General features: G+C 33.9%; 1 protein-coding gene across 1 annotated transcript; it reads left to right on the forward strand.

Moving 5' to 3' along the window:
- The first annotated feature begins 13,155 nt into the window (after positions 1–13,155).
- LOC102668485 (uncharacterized) lies at positions 13,156–15,274 on the forward strand. Its single transcript, XM_006573307.4, has 2 exons — positions 13,156–14,256; positions 14,825–15,274. The coding sequence occupies exons 1-2, from the start codon at positions 13,323–13,325 to the stop codon at positions 15,133–15,135; spliced, it is 1,245 nt and encodes a 414-aa protein (XP_006573370.1). The 5' UTR covers positions 13,156–13,322; the 3' UTR covers positions 15,136–15,274.
- Positions 15,275–26,806: the final 11,532 nt, after the last annotated feature.

A 26,806-nucleotide genomic window follows, 5' to 3' on the forward strand; every position in this document is an offset into this window, starting at 1 on the left:
CGGTGAGATGTGTGACCTTATAATTGTGAGAGAACGATTGTCCCTAATTTCTTGATTTTGCATGATTCTTAGATTGTTTGAGTACATACATAAGGTTGAAATGATCAATGCCTTGTTTTTTTTTAAATTTTTTTAGCCACTGAGCCAAATAACTAACCTGTTACTAGAATGAATCCCTTGCACCTTATTGAGCCTAATATGAACAAATTGTCTTTGAAACCTGAGCCAAATGAAATTAATAATGATCTCATCTTAGGTTGTAGGTGAGCACGGGTTAAGAAAAAATTAGTTCTAATTTGGGGGAGGAGGATTCTTGGGTGAAAATTTTTGTTTCAGAAACACTAATAACAACACACATCCAGATGAAATTGCATTATGTGATTAGTTGCTACAGTGACAATGTAATTCAATTTCTATAGTTTCTATTACTAAAATAAATTATGCTTCAAATAAAGAGTTGATAGCAACTATGTGCCAAAGAGATTTGTGTGCAATTAAGAATGCAAGACATGAATGTTGGGGCTATAAAATATAAAGTCATGGGTTATTAGAAAAATATGAGGTAGGGTGCTCTCTTAGAACCTAACTTTGAATCCAAAGAACAACCATGAGTTCCTTATTAGGCTAGCCACATTACAAGCCTAAAAAGCCCTTAGTGATTCACAGTATGTATGTATAATTATCTTAACTGAGAAGAAGTGAAAAGTTGGGAACATTAGTTCAGTTGTTGAATTTAAAAACACTCTTAGCTGAGAAACTCATGCGCTAAGGGAAACACTAGCCTAGTGAGGAATGAAGTGTGGTAATTTTACCTTGATGAAATTTTTATTTGCTAACATTTTCCATCTCCATGTGAATTTCTTCATGCTTTCATCACAAGATCAAGAAAAATGCAAGCTCAAGGGTCATTTATTGAAAGGTTTGACAAGATTTCGCAGTTATCTCATGTGTTGATACATTCAGAACTTATCTTTTGCTTGAGGACAAACAAAAATTTTAATATGGGGGAGTTGACAACTGAAATTTGAGTTAAATTGATAGTCAATTTTGGCTAAGAATAATTACAATTTCTTTACTCTAACGTTGTTTTTGATGAATAATGAAGAAATTAATATCATTGTAATTTTTTATCAGTAGAAGTCAAAAGAAGAAAATTTCAAGTGTTTTTGAGGAAAATTGATGCAAAAACTGGAAGAAAAGTTGGACATTGAGACAACTCACTTAACGCACAAGACAGGCCCAACGCGTCTCCTCGCTTAGCGGCCACCTCACGCTTAGCGCAAAGAAGGCCCAGAAAGAAGCCCAAAGGTGTCCTTAGCACGAATCCCACACCAAGCACGTGATCATCGCCATATTTGCTAAGCCCAAAATATCTGCTTAGTATGTGGTCGAGTGAATTTTAAGCTACCTTAAGCCTATAAAAGGAGCAGGAAACAAATGAGAAAAATACACCAAGACACTGAGACTCAAAGCTCTCCAATGAATACATTCTAAGCCTGAACATCTCTAATAGGGGAAACCTTCTTTCTATGTCTATTATCTCCTTCTCTTCCTTTATCCATCTCTCTTCTTCTATTCACATTTTCCCCTAAAGTGTAAAGTCTCTCATGACAATGAGAGGCTAAAACCTCATTGTTGGGAGCCTAGCAAATAAATTTCCTTGTAATGTAATCTTTCCTAACTATCAATTTTAATGCACTATGAATTTTAATGCAATACCAATTTTTATTGTTTCTTTCCTGTGCTTTATTGTTATTGTATGGCCTGATCATCCATGTATTTATTTTAGGGGTTATAAATTGGGAAATAGTAATTTTTAAAGAATTGAGAAGGGGCATCTAAACAACTCATTGCTAGGGATAGAATGATCTTATTTTTCCTATGCATGCATCTCCAATATTCATGCAATTCACTATTTTATCTCTGCAAAGGGATTTGGGAGAGAGAATAGATAAATTAGGCTCTTCATCATGAGAGATCAGGGTTGAGTATCTTAGTAGATGTGGGTGAAAATGAGAATAATATTAAATAGAGAAACATATTAATATTGCATCAAGGGTAGTTAGACATGTTAGGCCCCAACATATTTCAAATTCTGAATTTATCTTTAAGCATCATTATTTTTATCTTCTATATTTCTTATCTTTTACTTTAATCTATTATCTCTTTAATTTTTTTTTTATCTTATCTCCTAATCTTCTATTTTTAATTTCTTATCCTTCTTATCTCTTGCTTGTAAATTGGGATTGCATTGATCTAAGTACAAATAAATTTCATGTGGATTCAACACTCGAACTTCCGAGTACTTTACTACTTGAGACAATTTGATGCACTTGCCAATAAGTTAACAGTACAATATGTAGTATCTAGACAGACAACATCACTAAAATACCCATAATCAAACACCATCTTTGCATCTACCCAGAATACATATGTCATTCGCTCATTGATGTCCATCTACCATGCATAGAAAAATGATGAATTCTTTAATAACTGTTGCTGGAAGTATTACATCAAACTACCAACTTCCCTATGCACCATACTTTGTCCTTTTTATTTAAGGTAATTCTTTGCATCTAACTTAGTATATTCAACATGAGATACATGTCCCGCTTGTATGCTCATAAGTGAAAATGATTCCTTTTTGTTGTAGTCCAACATCTTTAGCTACATCAATCTCATAAGCTTGAACTTCCATTATTTTACGATGCAAAAAGCCCTTGCATTGTCTCTGAAAGTTGTAATGCGTGATTATGCTCTTCTACAAAGTTATGTATTGCATATTTTCCATTCTTCCCCAGTGTCACTCTAATTCTTGCATAACAATTAGTTCGGGTCTCGACTCTATGTTTGGTAACTTATCCATCTCTTTTGTCTGGCTTCCAAGTCCCTCTTTACATCAAACATATCTACAAAAGGTTATAGCACCATCTTCCTTTCACTTGTTTTGGAATTTTCTTGTAACTACAAAACCTACTTTCTTACTATTCATTAAAAAATTCCCATGTTTCTTCTACATTTTAAAACTCTAAACCAACTCTTGGCTTCCAATCAACATTTTCAAATGTCATATTTAGTACGCTCATTCAAAATAAAAAATAAGAAATAAGAAAAAAAACTTAGCATGATCATAATAGTAATCAGTAAAATTAGTAGTTTCTTTTAAAATGCACAAACTTACAATACCTTAAATGGAAAACTCTGCCCTTTTCTAGCGTAGACACCTCCTTCCTCCGTGTTGCATTTTATTGCTTCCATTTTAGCGTGTAAATCCCCTTCTTTTGTGTGGCCAACTACACCTTAATCATCAAAGAGAGGTTGAAGAAAAATAATTCATCAAGTGTCACAACCCATGTACGCTTGCTATCAGTATCACAGTCTGTAGTCCGCACATTGAGTTGGCGGGAAAACAACGCAAGCTTCAACGGGAAAAAAAGAAGAGCCATGTTTGAGAGAGCTAGCCTTTAGTGAAACAATGACTTTAAGTGAACAGATCTCACCACACATCTAATTTGGCGGTGCTTCTTTCTCTAATTGGAGAATCTCCAATTACCTTGGATGATAGAGGATCTAGATCCTTAAAAAAAATGGTGCTTTAAATATTTTTAAATTAATTCTTACACTTTTTTCTTCTTCTTGCCATACCACTCCATGTTCCTTTTTTTTAAAAAAAAAAAATTACTCCAAAAGTACTCCTAATACCTCTTTTGTGAAATCATTGACCATCGATCAACATAATCATATATCTTTCTTAGTAATGCGTGAATTTATGCCATTGGATGTGGATCCGAAAATTTTTGTGTTGTTTTAAAGGTGAATCTGTGTGTTGAATGTGAATCCTAGATGTTGGAGCAAATGCCCACATCTTTTGGAAGTCCATTTATATATTTTGGAATTTTACTTTTAGGAAGTTATTTTGTTACACAATCTACAATTAAACTTCTAGAAATCACTGTGGAAATTATTAGGATCTATACCGGTATTTGGAACACTAAAAATTAATTATCAATTGCTCATAACTTACATACCTCTCAAGGGCATCATTCTTTAGAACAATTACTTGATATCACAAAAATGCACATAGAGGCGTATATGTCAAGAACTAGAGTTTCCTCTTAATTTCTCCTTTCTCACCAATTCTTGGATGGAGCAATAAGCTGTTAGAGAGCATTGAAGCTAAGTGGATTCTCGCTCTTCTATAAATAAATAGGTAATTTAATGTTCATTATGGATATATATTAGACTTATTAAGGGCCTGTTTGGATGCAGCCCAAAAGACCTTCTAGTATCTTATCTACTAGAAAAAGGTTTTTTATTTTTTAAGAGTGATTGATTATTAATTTTTTTAACTTTTACAAAAGTAAAAGCTCTCACCAAACCTTTTCTTAAAGCTCAAATTTTTAGCTTATGAAATTATTACCTTTTGAGAATCTATTCCCTAAATTATGCTTAGATAATGATGTCCTTAAAAAATTTCAAAATGATAAAGCATGCCCTCCACATTTTCTAAACCCTCAAAGTCTTGGTTTCTCTCTCTTGTTCCTCACAAGTTACGCGTCTCCCTCCTTCATTCCTCAATCTCTCTTCCGATTTTCAATTTCTCTTAGTATCATTCTTAGGTGTGTACTATTCAACTAAAATAAAGTTAGTGCTAGTTGTACAATTGGTCCTTACATCCCTTGATCTCATTGCACAGTTTATAGAGTAGATTATGCTACAATTGTTGGGGGTTTGTGTTTTGAAAATGACTTTCTGTTGATGGTGGTAGTATTTTTTTGGTGTTGTTGTTTTGCTAATATATTATGCAGGTTGATACACTAGCAGTTTTTACTAGTTGCTAGATGGTAGAGTCTTATGTAAAACTCTCTTTAATTTCAACAAATGCATCTCTTTAATTGTCTCAATATTTGTCCGTCCATAATTTGATACATTCCTTGTCATTAACGTTGCCATGTTCACTTGTTCTAGAAGCACAAATTTTGTAGTTAATTTCATGGGCAACTTATCATTTTGTATCATATGTTGAATTGAAAAGAAACAAATTTATTTATCAACCACGTGCTGCTCCTTTTAATTTCTGGAATCTAAGATTTTAACAGTCTCTATTTTGTGTCTCCTAAAATTTGGGCTTGGGGTAAAAACATTTTCACTGGTTAAGTTTTTGTTTTACATACCATCTTTCTGGATAGAGAGATCAACTCTTTGATGTATTGAAATAACCAATGTATGTTCTTCTATCCAAGTCTCAAATTGCCTAAAAATTATTTTCTCCGCTTCCTTCTAATGTTTTTATAAGGAATCTCAGGGTATAAGCTGTTCATGGGGATTTTTCCTTGGTTGATAAAACGGTTGGGAGCTTAGGATATAATTTCAAAGTATATGACTTGAGAATTAGAATCATTATTTTTTCTGCAACTTTTTCTCTCTATAAAAATAGCTGATGAATTGAAAAATTATAAGCTACACTGAGATTGTTTTATTAGGTTTTGTACCCTCTAAAACAACTAGTTTTTTGAGGTGCGATTCTCCCAAAACTCTTATAAATTAATATTAAAGCCTTTCATAATGTTGCATAGCCATAAATGATTGACCCAGGATCTAAGGAGGACTGCATATGCCGAGCATGGTGGGACAAAGCTATTCACTTCATAATTTTATTGGAATTTTTCTTTTCTGCTAATTTCTTCAAAGCTTTTATGTTGTTGCAGCATATTCATGATTCATACTTAACCATATATATCCAAGTCCTCCAGGTAAAAGACAAAAAAATATTAAAAATAGTAGAAAATAACCATATAATGAAAATATTTTCTAAGTAAGACGAAAGATGTAAGAACGTGTGATTATTTAAGAGTCCTAGAATATCATAGAAACTAAAAGAGCATTCAATTTTAGCAAGTCTCCTTGATCTTAAGATAACCTATTATTCAATTAACTCATTACCACTGTTAGTTAAACCTAATACTTCCCTAAAACCTAAATTGGTTTATCAGGCATGTTTATTATGCGAAGCTTCACTAGCCAGGCCATATAGTTTAACCCTGTGTTTGGATGATGCAATCTAAGTGGGTAACGTAATTTTTAAGGTATTTTAATTATTAATCACTAAAATGCTTTGCCAGGGATCAAAACTCTGGTGAGAAAGTTTTTGTTGAAGAGAAGCAAGTGACAAATGAACAATGGAGGGTTAGGATTCTGTTTAGGTGAAGATGGAGAGATAAAGAATGTGGAATTTCACAAATTCCACCTATTTTAGTGGAATTTCAAATTCTGAATTTTACAAAGAATTAAAATGCCGAGAATTCTTTAAATTCTAGTTTTATAGTATCCCAACTAAGCATTTAAATTCTAGTTTTATAGTTTTAAATTGAAATACCGACAATTACATTATCCGCTTAGATTGCATCATCCAAACACAGGCTAAGAGAATTATAATTGCATTCATTTTGCAACCAATTATAGTCTAATAACAATGTCACTATCAATCGACATTATATTAGAATTGCAAGTTGTAGGGGTTTAGAACTTCAGTACTTGTATTGTGTTGAATTTTTAATTCTTGTGTTGTGTATCCCTGCTCTGCAATATTTTTTAATCATTTCTTGGAGTGTTTTCTAGAATTTATTCATACACAAACCCTTTTTTAATTGATCTATCAATCATCATATAATATAGGATTTTAAGCTACAACATCGTGCTAGTTAATGTGAGATGTTGTGCTTTATTCGAATCTTTGCTCGATTTCGCCATCTCTATTTGTAAATTGCAATCAAACTTGGATAAAGAAAAACACAAAGAGAGAGAGAAAATAATGTCTTTTTCTTTTGTAATTGTAACTCTTTGCTTTTGGGTTAATTATTTTTGTTCTTAAAACGTAAAAGTGTGTACCTGGTTTGGTGAAGTGTTACTAAACATTATGTCTATTGATTAATGGTTTCTTAATTATGAATTAATTAATATAATACAATTTGGTTAATTTGTTCACGAGTAGGAAAAACTCTTTTTTGCCTTTTTGGATGTGGTACTTATTGTTCTCCTCAAATTAGTTATATTAAATGTTGAGTTGGCAGGAAATTAATTGTCATCAAATGAGTTTGTTGTAGCTAATGATGACGATTACATTACATTATAAAGTATTGATGTTTGTTGTAGTTAATGTTATCAATTACTTCATGAATTATACATGTTGTGAAAAATTTATGTAGAGATTCAAGCATAACAAACCATCATTGGGTATCTGAAATTCTTAATGGTCATCCAATACATTGTTATCACATGTTTAGAATGAATAAACTTGTCTTTCTTGAATTATGTGATATCTTAAAAATCAAGTACAACTTAAAAAAAAAACTCGAAATGTCAATATTTATGAACAAGTTGGCTAGTTTTTATACATGTTGAGTTAACCAGGTTCTATTAGTAATTATGAGGAAAGAATATTTAGAAATTTCCATAGTGTCTTAGAAGCTATGTGTATGTTTGCAAAGAACATAATTAAGCCTGTTGATCCATCATTTAGAGACACTCCTGATGAGATTATGAAAGATGTCAGATATCACCCTTATTTTAGGGATTGTATTGGTGTAATAGATGGTACTTATATATGAGCTTCCGTTCTTTCTCATCTACAAGGAGTCTATATTGGTCAGAAAGGTTACACTCGCACTAATGTCATGTCATGGCTTTCTATGACTTTAGCATTTGTTTCACATTTGTTTGAGTAGGTTGGAAAGGTCCTGGACATGATACTAAGATATTTATGGAGGCTTTACGTAAGCATGCATTGCATTTTCCACATCCTCCTCAAGGTACTTAACATATATATATATATATATATATATATATATATATATATATATATATATATATATAATGTTCTAACATGCATTATTGTTTTACTCTTTAGGTAAATATTATCTTGTTGATTCTGGTTACCCTACTTTAACGGGTTTTCTAGGGCTGTACAAGAAAACTAGGTACCATCTCTTGTAATTTAGAATTGGGCCAACAATCAGAGGGAGAGTTGAAGTTTTTAATTATTATCATTCTAGTCTTTGAAGTACAATTGAACGTGCATTTGATTTATGTAAAGCAAGATGGAAGATATTGGATGATATGCAACCTTTTACTTTGAAGACACATAACCAAATCATTGTTGCTTGCATGACTATACATAACTTCATTCAATGAAATGACAAGAGTGATGGAGAATTTGATTCACTAGATGAGGATAATGAATATAAAGATAGTGATGAGGAGGAAAGTGAAGGTTGCCCTAGTACTACAACATAGGAAGAACTGAATGCTCGAAGTACTTTACAAATGGAACGATTTAGAGAATCTCTAAAAAATATATTTTCAACACATTTAATTTCTCTGTTTTTTAAGAATACAAGATTGTATGTTTATGGTATGAGTACATTTGAACAATTTTATATTGGATGACATTATTGATGATAATATTTTCAGGTTAATGACATTTTATAATTTATATGTTATAAATTATAATTATATAGATAATAATTAAATTAAAAATTAGAATGTAAGTGATAGCATTACTAAAACAATAATGTATTAATTAAATTTTAAATATGAAAATTAATTATGTAAAAAGTCGTATAATTATATTTTTACAAGATACATTTATTTTATTTTTATAAAAATAATTATTTTTTATCAAAATTTCTAGAAAATATACAACAATATTTTAAATAAAATGATAAAGTTAAAATAGTTTTATAAATGAAATAGAAAAAGAGTAATTTTTATTATTTTTTTAATAATATTTAATTATTTAAAGTATTTAATTATTAATTTTAATAATGTCAAAGCATATAATACCCTCTTTAGTAATTTTAGTTATGTAAAAGACATGTTACAATTTCATCTAACCATCATATTATTTTAAATAAACATTTAAAAATTATCATCCAAATATCAAATTAGCTTATGTAAAAATAACTTTTCAGATAAGAGTTTCTTGAATAAATTATTTTCATACAAGATCTTCTACAGTAGTGCATTCAAACATATCCTAAGTCCTACACAAACTCGATCAATACATTTTCCTACCTATTGAGCTTAACACAACATTGATAATAGACACATTATGATTTCCAAAACCCAAATTTGATCACTTAATAATAATTAAAATTGAGTCAATAGGAAACAAATATATTATGTCATACATCAAACTCATATTTTAATAAAACAAAAACACACCAATTAATAATAGATCAAATAAAGAAAATTCTAACAATATATTTTTATATTTCAAAATCAAACTTTTGGAAGTCTATTTATATTTCAAAATTAAACCTTTGGAAGTTTCTTTATATATTTTTGAAATTATAATTCTGGAAGTCTATTTATTATACATTTCCAAAATAAAATTTTGGATCTATACAAATGGACTTCCGAAAATTTGTTTTGGTAATATCTAACAAATAGACTTCCAAAATTATAATTCCCAAATATACAAATAGATTTTGAGAACTCTAACTATAAAATAAGAAATATATTTAATCTTGAGAATAAGCACTCATTAGGGATATTCTTAGAGAAATAAAAATAAGACATAAGTGATGCGTTTAGAAAAATGGGTGCAGCAAAAAGTAAGTTGCCATATTTTTTTACAAGCTAAATATTTTGGACCTACCCATATAACCTGTTTTTTTTTTTTTTGCCATTTTTGCCTTTTCAGTAGCTTCATTTTGAAAATTATATCACTTATTTAAAGGTCTCACCACTTTTTTAAATCCCTCCGTACGAATCGTCTTCAAAGAGTTTCCATTGGCCCATGAAAAAATGGTGGAAGATCTTTTGTAATGATTAGAGCAATATTGCTTGGTAATTTAAAAGTAAACATCTTTGTACAAGGGAAATTATAAATTATTCATAACATATGTGAAATATATTAAAAGGTGTATTTACAGTCTTCAAATTTTCAGAAAATTTATTGTGAAAATTAACTAACTTCCAGAAAGAGATATTTTTCCATTTTAAAAATAGTGGCAACATATTTTACCATTTCAATAGACATAGGACTATAAAGTGACCAACCGGTATCCTCCAGGGGTGTTCAAAACAGACCCATACCGTTTGTAAATTGGTAAACCAAATAAAAAAAAAAATCGAAAATCACTTAAATTAAAAATCATGAAAATTGAAAATCTAAAAAGTTGTCTATTTTTTTTATTTGACTTTTGGGCATTGTAATGGTAAATAGAACCAAAATAAATTGTATATTATAATTATATCTATTTTATCATGATAATTAATAATAAGTATTAAATAAGTTTTTTTTTGTTTTATAATGTATATTTTATTTTTATTTGTTAAAAAAGATATATTAATATTGTTAAAAAATAATGTTAAATATTAAGTAATGTACAAATTACTATTATCTTATAAAAAGATTTGATAATAACATTTTATATTAATGCTAAATAGATGTGAAAATAATAATTTTTAACTAAAATATGTTAAAAAAATTTAATAAAAGTAAAATTTATTTAAAAATAATATAACATATATAATAATTATTTAAGTTTAGTTGATAGATTTAAATTATGATAATAGATTTCAAATTTAAAAAACTGCAAAATTAAAATGTACCAAACCTCAAAAAATTGATTTGGTTTGATTCAAAATTAATACTATATTTAAGTCGAATAAAAATAAATCACATCTTTATTATTTGTTTGATTCGGATAATTTTTTGTCTAAGAAACGAACGAAATCGCACCATAAACATGCTTAGTATCCTCGTATAAATCACTGAAACAGTTGCGAGAAAATGATGTTAGAATGACACAGTTTATACATGATAAAATATCCAGGAAGCTTAAAGATTTGGTGGAAAAAGGTTAGGGAAAAAAAGATTCGGTGTAAAATGGTTTTCAGAGCTTTTGCATTGTGTGCAAAGACCATTAAAATGATAAACAGACATCTCCATAACTTAGTGCAGCGATGGAAAATTATACACTAGAAATGAAAAAGAGGTCACTTATTTAGTTAGAAAGGTATGCAAAAGGAGAGAATGGGAAAAGAGCGAAAAACTCTTTCGAGATAAGGAATATATTTCCATTATGATTCAATAATATATTTGTAGACAAAGATATGTATATGGAAGCTACACGCATAGCTAATGATATTCAGATAACAAATTTTTTAATCGGCAAAATAAACATATAATGTAAAATGTGGAACAAGGGATACCCCACCCATATACGTAGTATGAGCTAATGTCTTCCAGCTAATGATATTCACATAACAGAATAACACTAACACAACTAACTGTAGCTAAGTTGCTAACTACTCTAACTGTATGAGATAATGTACACAACTGGTGATATTTCTTTTCCTCTGCTCAAAGCTTACAAGCATGTCCAGTTATATATATGCACACATGTGAAAATGTAGGGGCAAAATAGATTCTTCGTGTTAGCCTTGTGATTGTATCGTTTAGTAATTGAATGGTATTCTTTTTTTAAGTTTACTATTAACCATATTTTTTGGCGAGGTAATACTAAAAAGAAATACAATGAGATCAAATCCAAAATGAAATAATCGTTGAAAAGTAAGAATAGTATCTCAAGTAAAGGATTATTCAGTGTATCATAGGCTCATTTGAGATTGATTGATGACCACAAAAACTCATTTTGTCCCCTATTTTATTTGTTGAGTGAAGAATTAAAGATGGATACTTTTGTTATGCCCAAAGCATTTTGGAAAAGTATAACAATACCACTGAAACAAAGTCATAAACTTTTTCATAGTAATAGAAACAACCTTAAAGAGGCTAATTAGTCTAAATTATTCAATAGAGGTGGGTGAGTCAACATTAGTAATCAAAGTCACATGATTCTAATTAATTGTTTAAGCACACAATATCATTGAGGACCTACAACACCCCCAAAAGTGGACTTCCTTTTGGGAAGATTAAGATCCAAGATTATTGATCTCACAACTTCAACAGGAAAGTTGGAAACATTCTCAAAGCCTTGGTGTCTGCACATTTTAAAATATTGCAAATTACTTTAAGCTTCCAAATTATTATGGCCCATCATAAATAGGCTTGCCATAACAGAACTAACAAAAATTGGGCCAATTCACAATCCCAAAAACCTTACAAAGGAGTCAACAAAGTCGGTGCAATTCTTCATAGGAATAGCACTAACAAGATCCCCCCATTGTCCTTAGGGTGGGGGACCACATCGATATCTCCGACCTCAAAAGTCAGCAACTTCGGCAGCGTTTTGTTTTTAATTGGCACAACAACATTCACACGGTTTGACAGACTTGGACTGCACCCACATGATGCATTAGTAAAATACAAAATTCCTATGCCAGAATGCATAGACGTGAGTCAATGCTCTTTCATCCAATATTCGTCTTTTAAGTACCCTTTCGTACACCCTATCCCGGTAATATATTAGCATCCTAATCTTTTTTGTATTTACCAATAGTACTACCTTTTCTCATCCACCCCCTTGTAATAATAGACCCTTTTTATTCACGTTTCCACTATTGAGATATAAGGTTACTTTATCAGATAAGAGAAGGAAAGGAGGCACAAATCTTGGGTTTAATAATACTAATAATTAATATTTGTTGATAAAAAAATATTCACACACATTGGAAAGGTATTGTTTTTTATCTTGCAAAACCTTTATTCCATTTAGTTGTATCATTAAAACCATATATTAAGCTACATAAATGCTAGCAACATATTCATTGTAGTGAAAAATTATCTCAAAATAATTATTATTTTAATTTTTTTAATGTAATATTAATTATTTTTTCTCTTATATCCCTTCTACTTATTTAATAGTATTACAAATTATTAAATGCTCTAAAGTTATTGTTGTTGATGACCACCGTAGTTCTTAATAAATTACACCTAAATGAGTTTTAGTAACTTATTTGTTTGTAAATTAAAAATCAGTTATGTATGATATAAAAATTTGTTGAGATCATAATTATATTATGGTCGAAGATCATTTGCATTTAGTATTTAAAAGAAGAATTTTACCATATAAATAACACAACTCGATCAAAATTACGTGCCTACCTCCCTAGAGGATATTTATGATTTCGTTCCAAAAAAAATAATTATTAAACCCATTTTCTTTACTTGTTAAGGAGTAGACTTTAAAAGACTAAAAAGTTTACCCTTTTAATTCCCCAAAGAAACTTCTCCCCCACGTTCCCACCCTTGCAACCTATATCATTCTCTTTTGTCAAGCATTAAACCCTCTTTCCACATTGCAACTTTCTGCCTTCTTCAGCAGCAGTGTGTCAAAAACTTCATATCATTCATGGCCAAGCCACAAAATACAAAACCCGGGTGTTTCTCTTTCTCAAGCTTCCTACGCGTGTTTCTATGTGCTGGAAATGGAACTACTCCACCAGTGCACCCTTATCACATTACAGAATCAGAAGAATCAGAAAATGCACATTTCACCAAAGAAAAAATGGTGGTGAATGATAATGATGATATTGCTTCTGCCCCTGGAGTGGTGGCAAGGCTAATGGGGCTGGATTCACTTCCAAACCCCAAATGGGTAGTGAAATGTGGCACCCCAGATTCGGTTCCTAGAAGCAGGTCAGTGAACTTTGTGGATTACTTGCTTGAGTTTGATGCAAGCCATGTTAGTAGCCATAGGAGGGTGAAGACCTCGGCATCGTTCAGAGAGGTTCCTAGTTTGGTTCAGAACCAAAAGGGTAATGGTTATGGTAATGGTAATAATCTCTTTGTGTTTTGCATGGCTGGTGACAATAACATGAGGGAAGAGCAAGAGGGTAGAAATGAGATGAGGGAAGTGGAAAAGTTGAGGCAGAGGAAGAGGCAGAAGGAGAGTGTGAGTGTGAAGAAAGAGAGGAATCAAGGGAAGAAGAACAAGAAGATTTCCAAGCTGAAGAATGAACCAAGGAGGGTCCCTTCTTCTTCTAAGAATGGTTCAAGGGGTCGAAATCATCATGGTGAGGTTAGAGATTTTTCTTCTGTGTCCTCAAACCCCTCTAAGTGTAGTAGTTCTTGTAGTAGCAGACACAATGGTGCTAGTTCAAGAACAAGGTTCAACACTTCTTTGCCAAATAAGAACAAAAAGGGGGTTGTGGAACCAAATATCAGGAATAGAAACCAGCAGTCAGTGTTGAAGGAAGAAAGTGAATGCAGCTTGGAAAACCACAGTCCTGTTTCAGTTGTAGAGAGCAATGACTATCTTTTCCTGTATGGAGCTGATTTTCTAGGTATGTTTTCTCAACTTAATCCCTTTTTATTATTGTTTTTATTTGTTTCAAATATACTTTTTTGGTAGTGGTTGAATTGGAATTGAATATTTGTTGCAATGCCATTGTCACTGATTTGTTATCAAACTCTTGCTCCCTCATAAAATGGGTTGTTTGGTCTAACTGAACAATTTGCTTTATTTTATTTTGATTTTGATTTTTATAAATAATGCTGAAAATATCACCTTTCCTTTTCTACTTTAAAAAAAGAACAAAGTTTACATGTAGTCTCGTGTTTTTGGGGCTCTTCTCTTGTCAGAATTAGAGTTGCACATCTTTAATCTATGTTGACTTTTAATATAAATTTTTATTATGCGGATTACTAAAATGAAATTCTAATTTTAATTGAAGAACAACACCAAAAATATATATATGGAACTGCATCTAAGTTTTAATCAGATTTCATTTTGTTTAGATTTGTACAACAAACAGGTCCTTTAAAGTGGCTACACTATGCATTATTCACATGCTATTGTAGCTACTTTTTAATTTTAATTTTATCTACCTTAATATATGATTATGATTGCAGATGGTTCAAGCTCCCTTACGTCAAAGTGGGAATCTCCATCACTATTGTCCTTGGGTGATGATGTTGAAGACAATGCAAGTACTAATGAAGGTTATACCTTCATTGATGTCAACAAGGAAGCAGAGTATTACTCAGAATTGATGTTGAAGCTTCGTACTTTGACTGAACAGGATATAAGAGAATCAGATTGTACCTCAAAACGTGTACGCGATATTGAAAGCTTTGGGGATATTTGTTTGATGTTTGAGCATAAAATTTTCGACCACTTATTATATGAGGTCGTCAATGAAGTTATAGAACTTTATTGTTGAGAATTTTGTCATTTTGGTGTGTAAAAGATTAAATAGATGTAGGATATTATGTGATGATTTTGCAAATGAACGCTTCTGCTTGCTACATGATAAATAGTACTAACTTTAAGTGTTGAATGAAGGATGTTATTTTTCTCAATTTTTCCTGAAGATAAAGAACAAAGACAATTCATGTTCTTTAGATTTTGTTCGTTTTGTTAGGTCTGGTCTTGATCAATGATATCATATTCTTTTTCTTGGTCATATTCTCATATAGAGTAAACTCTCAACTAATTCTTAGAATTGTATCAGTTACTTCAAAACCAGTTTGGATCAGTGTTTTAAATTTTTAAATGAAAATTTTATAAACATGAATTATTTTTTAATTTAATTTCGAAACATTTTTATCTGTACTTTCAAAACAATTTTTTTAGTTGCAAAAACATATTATTCATCGATCAACCTTTTGCCTCTTTTTCACATCGATAATCCTTTACAGATGATGAAAAGATGTTAAGGGAACTTCTTACTTCCGAGACAAATCTTCCTATGCCTATATATAAGTATTGGTTTATGAATAGTTCATTATCTAGTGGACTTTCATATTCTAACACTCTATTTGAGAGTAATCAATATTTATCCAACATGTTCCTATCTAATGAAGTGTGATTAGATCAAATGGCAAAGACATTTTTGAGAAAAAATGACTTTTTTTTCATATGAGATGGTTGTTGCTATATGCTCTAATAGTGAATCATTATTGATTTAACTAAATAACTAAAAAAAGTAGATAGACATTTCTTTCTATTGGTCTCATATAGATGGATATTCTTAATTGAAAGATCACTTATATTGATAACATACATTACAATTTAGGAACGTCTGATGTCAAAGTCAATGAATGGGTATTAATATGTTTTCAAAGGACATATAACAACTATTACCATCATTGCCATAATTATTATCACCACCACAATTTAATTCCCACCTCTACTACAACTACCACTAAAAATTGTTATTACTTTTATAATAGTCATCATTGTCATGACTAAATCATTGTTGTTATTATTGTCACTATTATTATTATTGTCACTACAATAATTATCATTATTGTGATCATAACTATTGTTGTTGTTACCATCACTATCACAATCACCATAGTTTAAAGTGAATCAGTCAATCACTAGAAGGGAGTTGAATAGTGATCATTTACAGACTTGACTTTTTCTGCACCAGCACACTAGCTTTTGAATTGTTTTTCAAGCTATTATGCTTTGGAAATCAAAAGACTAGTAGGAGTAACCAATTTCCTTACAAGTACTTGGGTATAATGATGAGTGCCATGAAAATCACCAAGTAAATTTGTTGGTTGCTGCTTTTGAACCTATTCATAAATGATATAGAATTTGTTAACCACAATTTTAGATTCTCACTTAGTTGTGCTGAGTAGGAATTGCTTCTTAATGATAAAATAGTTTTTATAAAAACCCTTGATCAAAATCAAGTTTAAGTTATAAGATAGCCTTTTGTAAAAACAAATTTTAAGTGCACAACAACAATAAATAAGGAGCAGTAAGAGAGGAAAAAATACACCATGATTGATATTGGTTCACCCAACATGTGCTACATCCATTCCCTACAACGATATGTTTTCCACTAAGACCAAACATTTTGTGGTGTTCTTTCTTTCCTTAAACCTCCACAGGCTTCTACAATTGGGGTATTCTTTTTTTCTCGAAGCCTCCTTAGGTTCCTACAACCAGTATTTTCTAAGCCTCTACAGACTCACCCAAGTATTCTTTCAAAAAGTCTCTCTAGATTCATCCTTAGTAGCACCTATTACCAAACACACACAATATCCTATTGTATTCCCTAAGCCCTAAGAAGCCACAATCACATGGCTACCTTTCCTAGTCCTCTTTAAAAGCACCTTTACTAGACACACACAACAACATGATGTGCTCTTAGAACTTTAGAAGCAATAGTCACCCGACTACCTTTCCAAGCTATCTTCAATAGAACCTGCAACTGGCTACACACAACAACCTATTGTGGTCCCTTCACACTAACGAAGTGGTGAACAAAACACTCTTGATTTAGACATAATGTCTTTCCCCTAGACTGCTTCGAGCTAAGGGAGCTCCTTTAGATAGGAGTTTTTCAATTGACCTTTGCCCACTACTTTGGCAATATTCTTTACAATTGTCTGTGGTCGTTGATGGTTGAATTCAAATGTTGCATTAGTTTCCCTTGTTCATGCAAAAAGTTATGTTTGATTCAGCCTTAACCATATATAGCTTCTAATATATGGACTTTGACTTGAAGATGTGAATAAGATTACGTGTAAGATCATGAGAGGACCACTTAGTGGTGGTTAGCATTGTGTTGAGATCTTAACACTATTAGAAATTACACTTTCAACATCGGTTATTTAGGGAATTCTACATCGGTTCTAAAATCGATGTTGAAACTGTCGATGTTGAATGTATCATCGTTAACATCGGTTTTGAAAAACCGATGTTAACATAAATACGATAACATCGGTTTTTTAAATACCCGATGTTAAACACAATGAACTACAACAAAAAAAGTGTATGCATGACGAAAGTTGACATCGGTTCTGTAGCAGAACCGATGTTAATGTAATATATTAACATCGATTTTCTACCAAAACCGATGTTAATATATTACATTAACATCGGTTTCAGTAGAAAACCAATGTCAACGTTGATGATGCATATACTTATTTGTTGTACTTCTCTATATATAACATCCGTTATTAATAGATAACCGATGTTAATATACAAATGTTAACATCGGTTATTTATAAATAACCGATGTTAATATACAAACGGTAACATCGGTTATCTATAAATAACCGATGTTAATGTACAAAAGTTAACATCGGTTTTCTGTATGATCGATGTTAAGGTTCATGTTGACATCGGTTTTTGTAAATAATCGATGTTGTTTATCATATTAACATCGGTTTTTGTTAATAAACGATGTTGTTTTCAAGTTTTTTTTTATATAAACTTTCTGTTTTTACAATAAATCCAAAATTGTACCTGTAAAATGCAATTTCAAGCCCAATTCACAGCAAATAAACATTTTATTATGCTTTCAAGCAGTTTTAATCATAATAAACATTAAATAATTGATTTATCATAAAGAACAATCATCAAATGAATTCAATGTTGAAATTACATAGGAAATGTCAAAAATGTTAAACCAAAGTAAACTAAGCTAAAGTTAATGTCCCTAAATCCTAGGTCTGATCTCTAACTCGGAGATAATATTGTGCCCACTAGATCCGCAATGCCTTTAATCTCTCTGGCTCCAATGCTCTAGGATCGTTAAAATACTGCATGATGAAATAAATCATAATAAGTAAATAATGTAATACAAATTATAAAAAAATCGATTTTGTTTCAAATAAACGTACCGCTTCCCAGTTATTCCTAAAAGTTCCTAAAATGATGGTGGACATCCAGTGCATGACATAGTAGCTGCACTCAGTACTTCCTTTTTGTCTATTACACTAAATACATAATGAAATTTGGATATTAATTAAACAACTAGTGTACAGACACATAAAGAAATATATATAAGTGGAAGTTTTATGTAAATGACGTACCTTGACGACAATCCACCTAGCAGGAGCCTTTGATTTAGGCTGTGGAGCATCATCAAGACCTTTTAAAACATTGTTCCAGATGAGTAACAATTAAAAACTGGTGTTGTACGTTGAGGTATTTCAATGCAAATGTATTGAAAAGAACACTAACCTGTTAATAATCCCCTTAAGGTAGTTGTCTGGCCTGTTATGCAATGAACAAAACCAGACAACTAGGTGTTCTTTGGGCAGGATGACCATCATCTGCCAGTGTCCACTGTAGTGGAGATGAATATGGGTTAGTATATTAGTAAACATTAATTAAATTCAGTTAATTTGTGTGACTTACCCATTTAGGTAGGCTCCAAGATAGACATCGCGTTTTGAACTCTGCATCCAAGTCTTTATGTAACTTTCAGACTCAAACTGCGATTGCCTAGACCTCTGAATGGACTGTGGCTCGAGGAATCCATAGATATCAGAATTCCCCGCTCGCATACATGTTTCAGTGAGATGCCTGTTAATGTTAAGTCAAAGTTAAATATTTATGAATTCAAAGCAATAACTTAGGTAATTAAAAGTAATATAAAATGACTTACAGAATCCATAACTGTAACACTGATATGTTGAGACATTGACCACCGTGTGCGATTTCGGAGAGGTCTTCGAGCTTTATGTAGAGCGGGAAATCTGGATTAAAGACCCCAAACACAGTGGCATCCCATGTAACCTGATAAGGCCTCAAGAAAAGCTCTGAGATGGTCAATGTCGTCAGATAAAGCGGATCATCGACCTCTGGATCGGGCTTTGGAGGTGGTTTTGCCGGAGACACAGCTACCTGTTCATGAAACAAAGTTAAATGGCCTAATTTGAGGCACGCTGAATGAATTAATTTAAAAATAAGAAACATATAGTAAGAGTAAAGTACCTACTGTGTTGGCCAAGCAAGGAAGGTGTGAAGTGTCTGCCCCACTAAGGAAACCTCATCAGTGGGTATAGGAACTGGAGCATCTGCATCTGTAACCTCCTCCACACCCACCTTTACTTGGCCAAGCAACAAAGGAGTATTATGAACAACAGTGGATCCCTCATAAACTCTCCCCAAGACAACCAGGCGGGCAAGATCTACTTCGATGTACAAGCCACACCTATCTAAGTCACCTGTCTCAGGATCGTTTCCTGAGGGATCAACACAACTCCCCTTTGTGCTTACTCGAAGACCGGAGGGACCAACCAGAGGCTCTGGGACTGCATCTGGCAGAAGGATGCCATGAGTTGCCGCATCACTCTTTCCGTGATGGACTCCTCTAGCTGGTCCCTGATTTGCTAGGTCCACTGCTGCAATTCTCTAGGAGGCAGGGAGGAAGAGCTGTGGGACGTCCGTGGAGCTGATCCAAAGTTTTGCTTGATGGTGACACCGGCTCCAACATCATGGACACATCCAGGGTGCTCTGGACGTCCAATAGCAGTGGTGAGAACATCCTGACGTCCATGGGGGACGAAGGATCCATGTGTCACCTCCTCCTTAAGGGAATCCTGCACAGAAAACACACAGTTGTACATGCCATTCACAAAAGATTGAAATATAATTCTAATGGTTAGTTGAAAATGACTTACGATCTTCGCAGCGATTTCCTTTGCGGCCTCAGTCGTCATCATCTCCCCTGTTTTCTTCGTGCGGGCCATCTTCCACTTCACGTGGTGTCTGACGGGGGATGGAGGGTCGATGACGCCATCAACGCTTCCTGATTGTGTAGCTTCCTCCAGCTTCTTCTTTGTCTTCTCAGCCAGGAGCTTCTGCTCCAAATAGTCATAACCTCCACGAGACAAAACGTGGGGCAGTGTTCTGCTTCTGGATGGCCTATGCCTTTTTGCGCACATCCTACCAAAATAAAACAATAATCTTTCAAATTGGTAGAATGAAGTATAACAAGTTAATGCTTTTCTAAAAACAACTTAAATGGCAAGGAACATACCTCCCAAGAAGGGTCTTTGCGAGTCAGGCAAAATTGGGCCCATTTTTCCTTGCTAATGTCGTATTTCTCACAGACAATGTCCTCCACACCGTCCTGATCGGCTGCAAGGGCCCATTTCCTTGTGAAGCCTGATTCAAACTGCCTCCATCTCTCGCCCACGGTCTGAAGTAACTTCCTTTTTGTCCTACTGTCAGAAGCCTCTGGGATATCAAATTCTGCCTGAAAACATCAAATAAAGTTTATTTGTTACAATAATGTATTTTTTGGCTATTAATTAAACAAAATCAAATAAGAAAAGAAAAATACCTGAATATCCTCCCAAATCAGGTCCTTCTGAGCAGTAGGGACCTCCTTCCAGTTCTCAAAGGTGACGTCCACCTTATCACGTGCCACAATCCCGAAATATGTTCTTAATTTCTTCCTATGGGGACTGTCGGCCTTGCCGGTAGCAGGATCAACATGGACCACTGGTCTCTCAGCACTAGGTGGTCTAGTAGATAACGATCGTAGACGTGAGGCTTTGCGTGCCCGCTACACGGCAGATGGCGAAGCCGATGCGTCCGAAGGAGCAGGAGGAGGAGGAGGAGGAGGAGGAGGAGGAGGAGGAGAAGGGGGAGGAGGAGGAGGAGGAGGGGAGGCAGGTGGAGAAGCCATGATCTTTTATACAATAACATACAGCAACATACAAAATAGGATTAATCAAAAGAGGATAAGTCATAAGTGATTTAGTTGTGCTTTTTAATTGTGATTCAAAACAGGATACGATGTAATAGTAGTGAAAAAGTCTGATAAATCAATAGTCTGATAACAAATTAAGGTTGATGATGTGTTGTGATACATGTGCTTTAAATTTGTTTCAAGACATGAAAGAAAATTACTGTGTAGCACAAATAAGAATAATCGTAGACATGTGAAGATTACATAGTGTGCACAAAAAGCTAGATTTCCATGGGATTTAAAGGATGTCAAAGTGGGGTCAATGCAAGCAAACTTTTCTTAGATTTTTGGAATTGTAGAGAAATCATTGACAACGGTACTTCAAACTCTCGGGGAAGGAATGACATGAAGACCTTGAATGATGAAGGAATGAAATTGGGGGTTACCAGGGGAGGGATTGATTGGGGTTGGTGTCATTTTGTACATAGCAAATTTTACTGACGTGTTGTGCAGCAAACATTGAATTATGATTTGATTTGGGGAAAACATGTTAAAAAAAGTATATTACATGTAATCAGCAGTCAATGGATGCGTGATGGAATATAAATACTATATCTTGAGAAATACACATCTAGATGGCATCCTTAGGACTTCATACAGCTGATGTTCGTTGCTAGTTTCATCATCCACCACCCTTACCTTCTCTGGCTTCTCACGTTTATTGTTGTCAAACTCATATTTATGCTTTCTTCCCTTCATGTCTTGTTTTATCACAACTTTAGCCAAATCTCCTACCTTCAGCACAGTTGAATCTCTTGTCTTATTCTTCAATGACACACTTTGATGTCCTGTATCTCTTTTCTTCATATGTTCCAGTGCTTCAGCTTCAGAATGCATAGAGCAATCTGAACTTTCTAGTGATCACCAAAAGCTTCTGCATCAGCATTGACACTCTACACCCTCTTTGCTTTATGCTTCTATGCTGCATTCCCTGCTTCCTCCTTATAATCTCAGATTTAATAGAGGTTGCACTAGAAGAATCAGCACCAATCCGTGCCTCTTCCTCCTCTACCAGCTCAATATTTTTCCTTTCACCTTTGCTTTTGTAAACTACACTGTAATTTACAAAACAAAAGTTGAAAGGAAAGATATTGAGCTAGTAGAGGAGGAAGAGACACGAATTGGTGCTGATTCTTCTAGTGCAACCTCTAATAAATCTGAGGTTTATAAGGAGGAAGCAGGGAATGCAACAGATAAGCATAAAGCAAAGAGGGTGGAGAGTGTCAATGCTGATGCAGAAGCCTTTGGTGATCACTGGAAAGTTCAAATTGCTCTATGCATTCTGAAGCTGAAGCACTAGAACATATGAAAAAAAGAGATATAGGCTATCAAAGTGTGTCATTGGAGAATAAGACAGGAGATTCAACTATGCTGAAGATAGGAGAGTCGGCTAAAGTTGTGATAAAATAAGACATGAAGGGAAGAAAGCATAAATATGGGTTTAACAACAATAAACGTGAGAAGCAAGAGAAGGTAAGGGTGGTGGATGATGAAACTGGCGACAAACATGAGTTGTATGAAGTCCTAATGATGCCATCTAAAACAAAATACCGATGCCTCAATCATAAAAAAATGTAGTTGTCACTTACTTGCTTTGGTGACCTGTCTCTCTGCAAAAAATTACATTAGATAATGTTAATCAATTCTCCTTCATCATGATCATTACGATTAGCATGAACGTCGTCAGCTTCTTCTTCTTCGATAACGTTAGGAGTGATTTGTGCGGTCAAAGGACTAACATAGGTGTCCATGTATGAATCATCATCTTCTAGATTAACACCAATTGTTTTGCCCTGCAAAACCATGCACCACCTTTCATCACAAGGGTCTTGCACGTAAAATACTTGTCTAGCTTGTTCTGCCATGATGAAAGGGTCATTGTGGTAACCAAGTTTCTTTAGGTCTACCAGCGTAAATCCTATATCATCGGTGCGCACACCGGTGTTGTTGTCAACCCATTTACATTTGAAAATACATACCGTAAATTTCACATAGTTAAGCTCCCAAATTTCATCAATGAACCCAAAGTAAGGGATGGAAGCTACACAGGGATTGGCATCATTCACACTTGCAAAGTGTTGAGATTCAGCCCTTAGGGTGACCCCGCTGTTCTACATTGTACTTTTGTCATCTTGTGCTTTTGTGTAAAATGAATACTTGTTTATGTCGTATCCTTGCGAAGTTATAACATTTCTTTTAGGCCCATCTGCTAGCTTTCTTAATGTTTCTGAAGCATTCTCATATGCAAAGATTGTATCTTTAAACCAATCACAGAAAGTCTTGTTATGTTTTTTCAACACCCAATTCTTTGACATTTTTGGATTATTCTGTTCAACTAAAACTTCATGCTTAAGTATGTATGGAAAAACTTCATTACTGTTGTTCAAGACATACAAGTGAGCTTGTAACAAATGTTCTACACTTGGAGTGATCACATGCAATCCTCTTGAACCCTTACCACCCACTTTGTCATCATGCCGAGACTCGGGAAGGCCAACAGGTTTAGCCTTCTCTATGTATTCTGAAAAAAATTCAATGGCTTCTTCTGCAATGTACCTCTCAACAATAGATGCTTCTAGACGATATAGATTCTTTGTATACCTTTTTAAGATCTTCATGTATCGCTCAACCGGGTACATCCACCGTAGATAAACAGGACCACGACATTTGATTTCTCTGACCAGATGCACAATCAAGTGAATCATGATGTCAAAGAAAGCAGGGGGAAAATACATCTCCAACTGACACAGTATAATTGCGGCCTCATTTTCCAACTCATCAAACTTGACAAGATCAATGACTTTTCTACATATAGAATGAAAGAAAAAGCACTGGCGAGTTATCACTAACCTTACTTTGTTTGGCAAGATGTCTCGTATAGCCACGACTAACAATTGTTGCATGAGCACGTGACAATCGTGAGACTTTAACCCTACAAGCTTAAGCTCCTTCAACTACATAAGGCTCTTAATATTTAAAGAGTATCCTTGTGAAACCTTCACCCGACGAAGACACTGACAAAAACTTATCTTCTCCTTTTTGGACAAAGTATGGCAGGCTGGGGGCAAGTAAATTTTCTTCCCATCAGACCTTGGATGCAACTGTGATCGTATGCCCATATCAGCTAGATCTTGACGGGTATTCAAGCCATCCTTCGTCTTGCCTTGAATGTTAAGGAGCGTCCCAATCACACTGTCACAAACATTTTTCTCCACATGCATAACATCAATACAATGTCTAACGTCAAGATCAGACCAGTACGGAAGATCAAAGAAAATGGACCTCTTCTTCCATATGCAACTCTTACTTTTATCCTTCTTTTGGGTCTTCCCAAATGCAGTATTCAGGTGTTCAACCCGCTCATATACCTGCTCACCAGTCAACTGTATCGGCGCAATATCATGCTCTTGACTTCCATTAAAAGCTTTTTTCAGTCGTGTGTAAGGATGATTGGGTGTTAGAAAGCGGCGATGCCTACTGTAGACAGTTTTTCTCCCATGTTTAAGTTGTGTGTAGCTTGTGTTTTCTTCACAGATGGGGCATGCATGATGACCCTTAACACTGTAACCGCTGAGATTCCCATATGCTGGAAAGTAATTAATGGTACAAAAAAGCATTGCACGCATTTCAAACGTCTCCTTGCGAAACGCATCAAACACTACAACCCCCTCGTCCCACAACTTTCTCAGATCTTCAACCAATAGACTTAGATAAACATCAATGTCATTTCCTGGCTGTCTTGGGCCCGATATCATCATAGACAACATCATGTATTTTTTCTTCATGCACAACCAAGGAGGCAAATTGTAAATTACTAGTAGAACTGGCCATGAACTGTGTTGAGTGCTTAAGGTGCCATATGGATTCATTCCATCACTGGCTAGTCCAAGTCTAATATTTCTTGGCTTTTTTCCCAAAATCCGAATACAAACCATCAATCTTTTTCCAATGCGAGCAATCAGCTGGATGACAGACCATTCCATCAGAAATCCTTCCATTTGCATGCCATGTAAGGTCTTTTGCGTCGTCCTCATTAGAAAAAAGACGCTTAAACCTTGGAATGATTGGAAGATACCACAAAACCTTCATTGGGGGGCCCCTGTTGGAGTTTTCATCAGAACTGCTTTCCTCTTCATCCTTCACTTTGTATCGTGAAGTCCCACAGATAGGGCATTTAGACATTTCTTGGAATTCATGCCTGTACAGTATGTAATCATTGGGGCAAGCATGAATCTTCCGATACTCCATACCCATCGGACACAATATCTTTTTCGCCTTATAGTAACTTTTAGGCAATGTGTTGTCCTCTGGAAGCAAATTGTGCACTACCTCAAGCAGTGAGGTGAAACTTTTGTCACTCCACCCATACCTGGCCTTCACATTAACCAGACTTAACACCACAAACAATAGGGTTAAGGAATTCTTGCACCCCGTATACAAAGGCTTCTTTGAATCACTCTGTAATCCTTCATACACAGGGGCATGTGCTTGCTGGGAAGACTCTTGTCCAAGGTCACTAATCATGTCCTCCAAGCGATCTCCCATTTCTACATCAAACGGTTTAGATTGGGACCTACTCTGCATGTCTGTCACTTCACCATGCCATATCCACGTTGTGTAATTCTTCTTAATCCCATCACACAATAGATGGTCCCGTACATCATCCAGTAGTTGTCGTCTTCCATTCAAACAGTCAATGCAAGGACAAAAATATTTTCCTTCATTCGATCGACCTCTTTCTAAAGCGAATTGCAAGAATTGCTCGATGCCATCCTCATATTCTGGGCTCATGCGACTTTCATTCATCCAACTTCAATCCATCTAAGTAATTCCATGCATGAAAATCTCAGTTTTTTATTTATAGGTGTGGCCCTATCCCATTTAGGAAGACTGTCTTTTATGTTAGCTTCAAACATCAGGGTTAGCATTATTTTGAAAATTTTGACAAAATTTCGGCAGCATTTCGCATTGGTCTCCAAGTACACGACATGACATCGGTGAAATGAATTTCCCGATAATCAAGTATGCACCCAGAGAACAACTTGAAATGCAGTGTACCGAAATTTCATCAAATTAATCAAAATAATAATAACCTTAATGAATGAATCTAACATAAAAATATCAGTCTCCCCAAACTGTCCAAACGGACAATTCAAGACTAAATACAATGACTAATGCAAACTGTCCGCAAGAATCATTGCATTCAGTCTCAAATGGGAATCTAAGGTTCACTCAGCATGAACAACAGTTGTTTATATAGCAAATTACATCGATGACATACAAGAACATACAAAAGGTAAATTTCAATTACAGACAAATATCAACATCAACATTTCTTTATGTAACTAATTTCAAATTCTGGGTTTGGAGGGTGGTTATGCTT

The sequence above is a fragment of the Glycine max genome, chromosome 1, assembly GCF_000004515.6.
Source record: "Glycine max cultivar Williams 82 chromosome 1, Glycine_max_v4.0, whole genome shotgun sequence".
In the NCBI taxonomy this organism is placed as follows: Eukaryota; Viridiplantae; Streptophyta; class Magnoliopsida; order Fabales; family Fabaceae; genus Glycine; species Glycine max.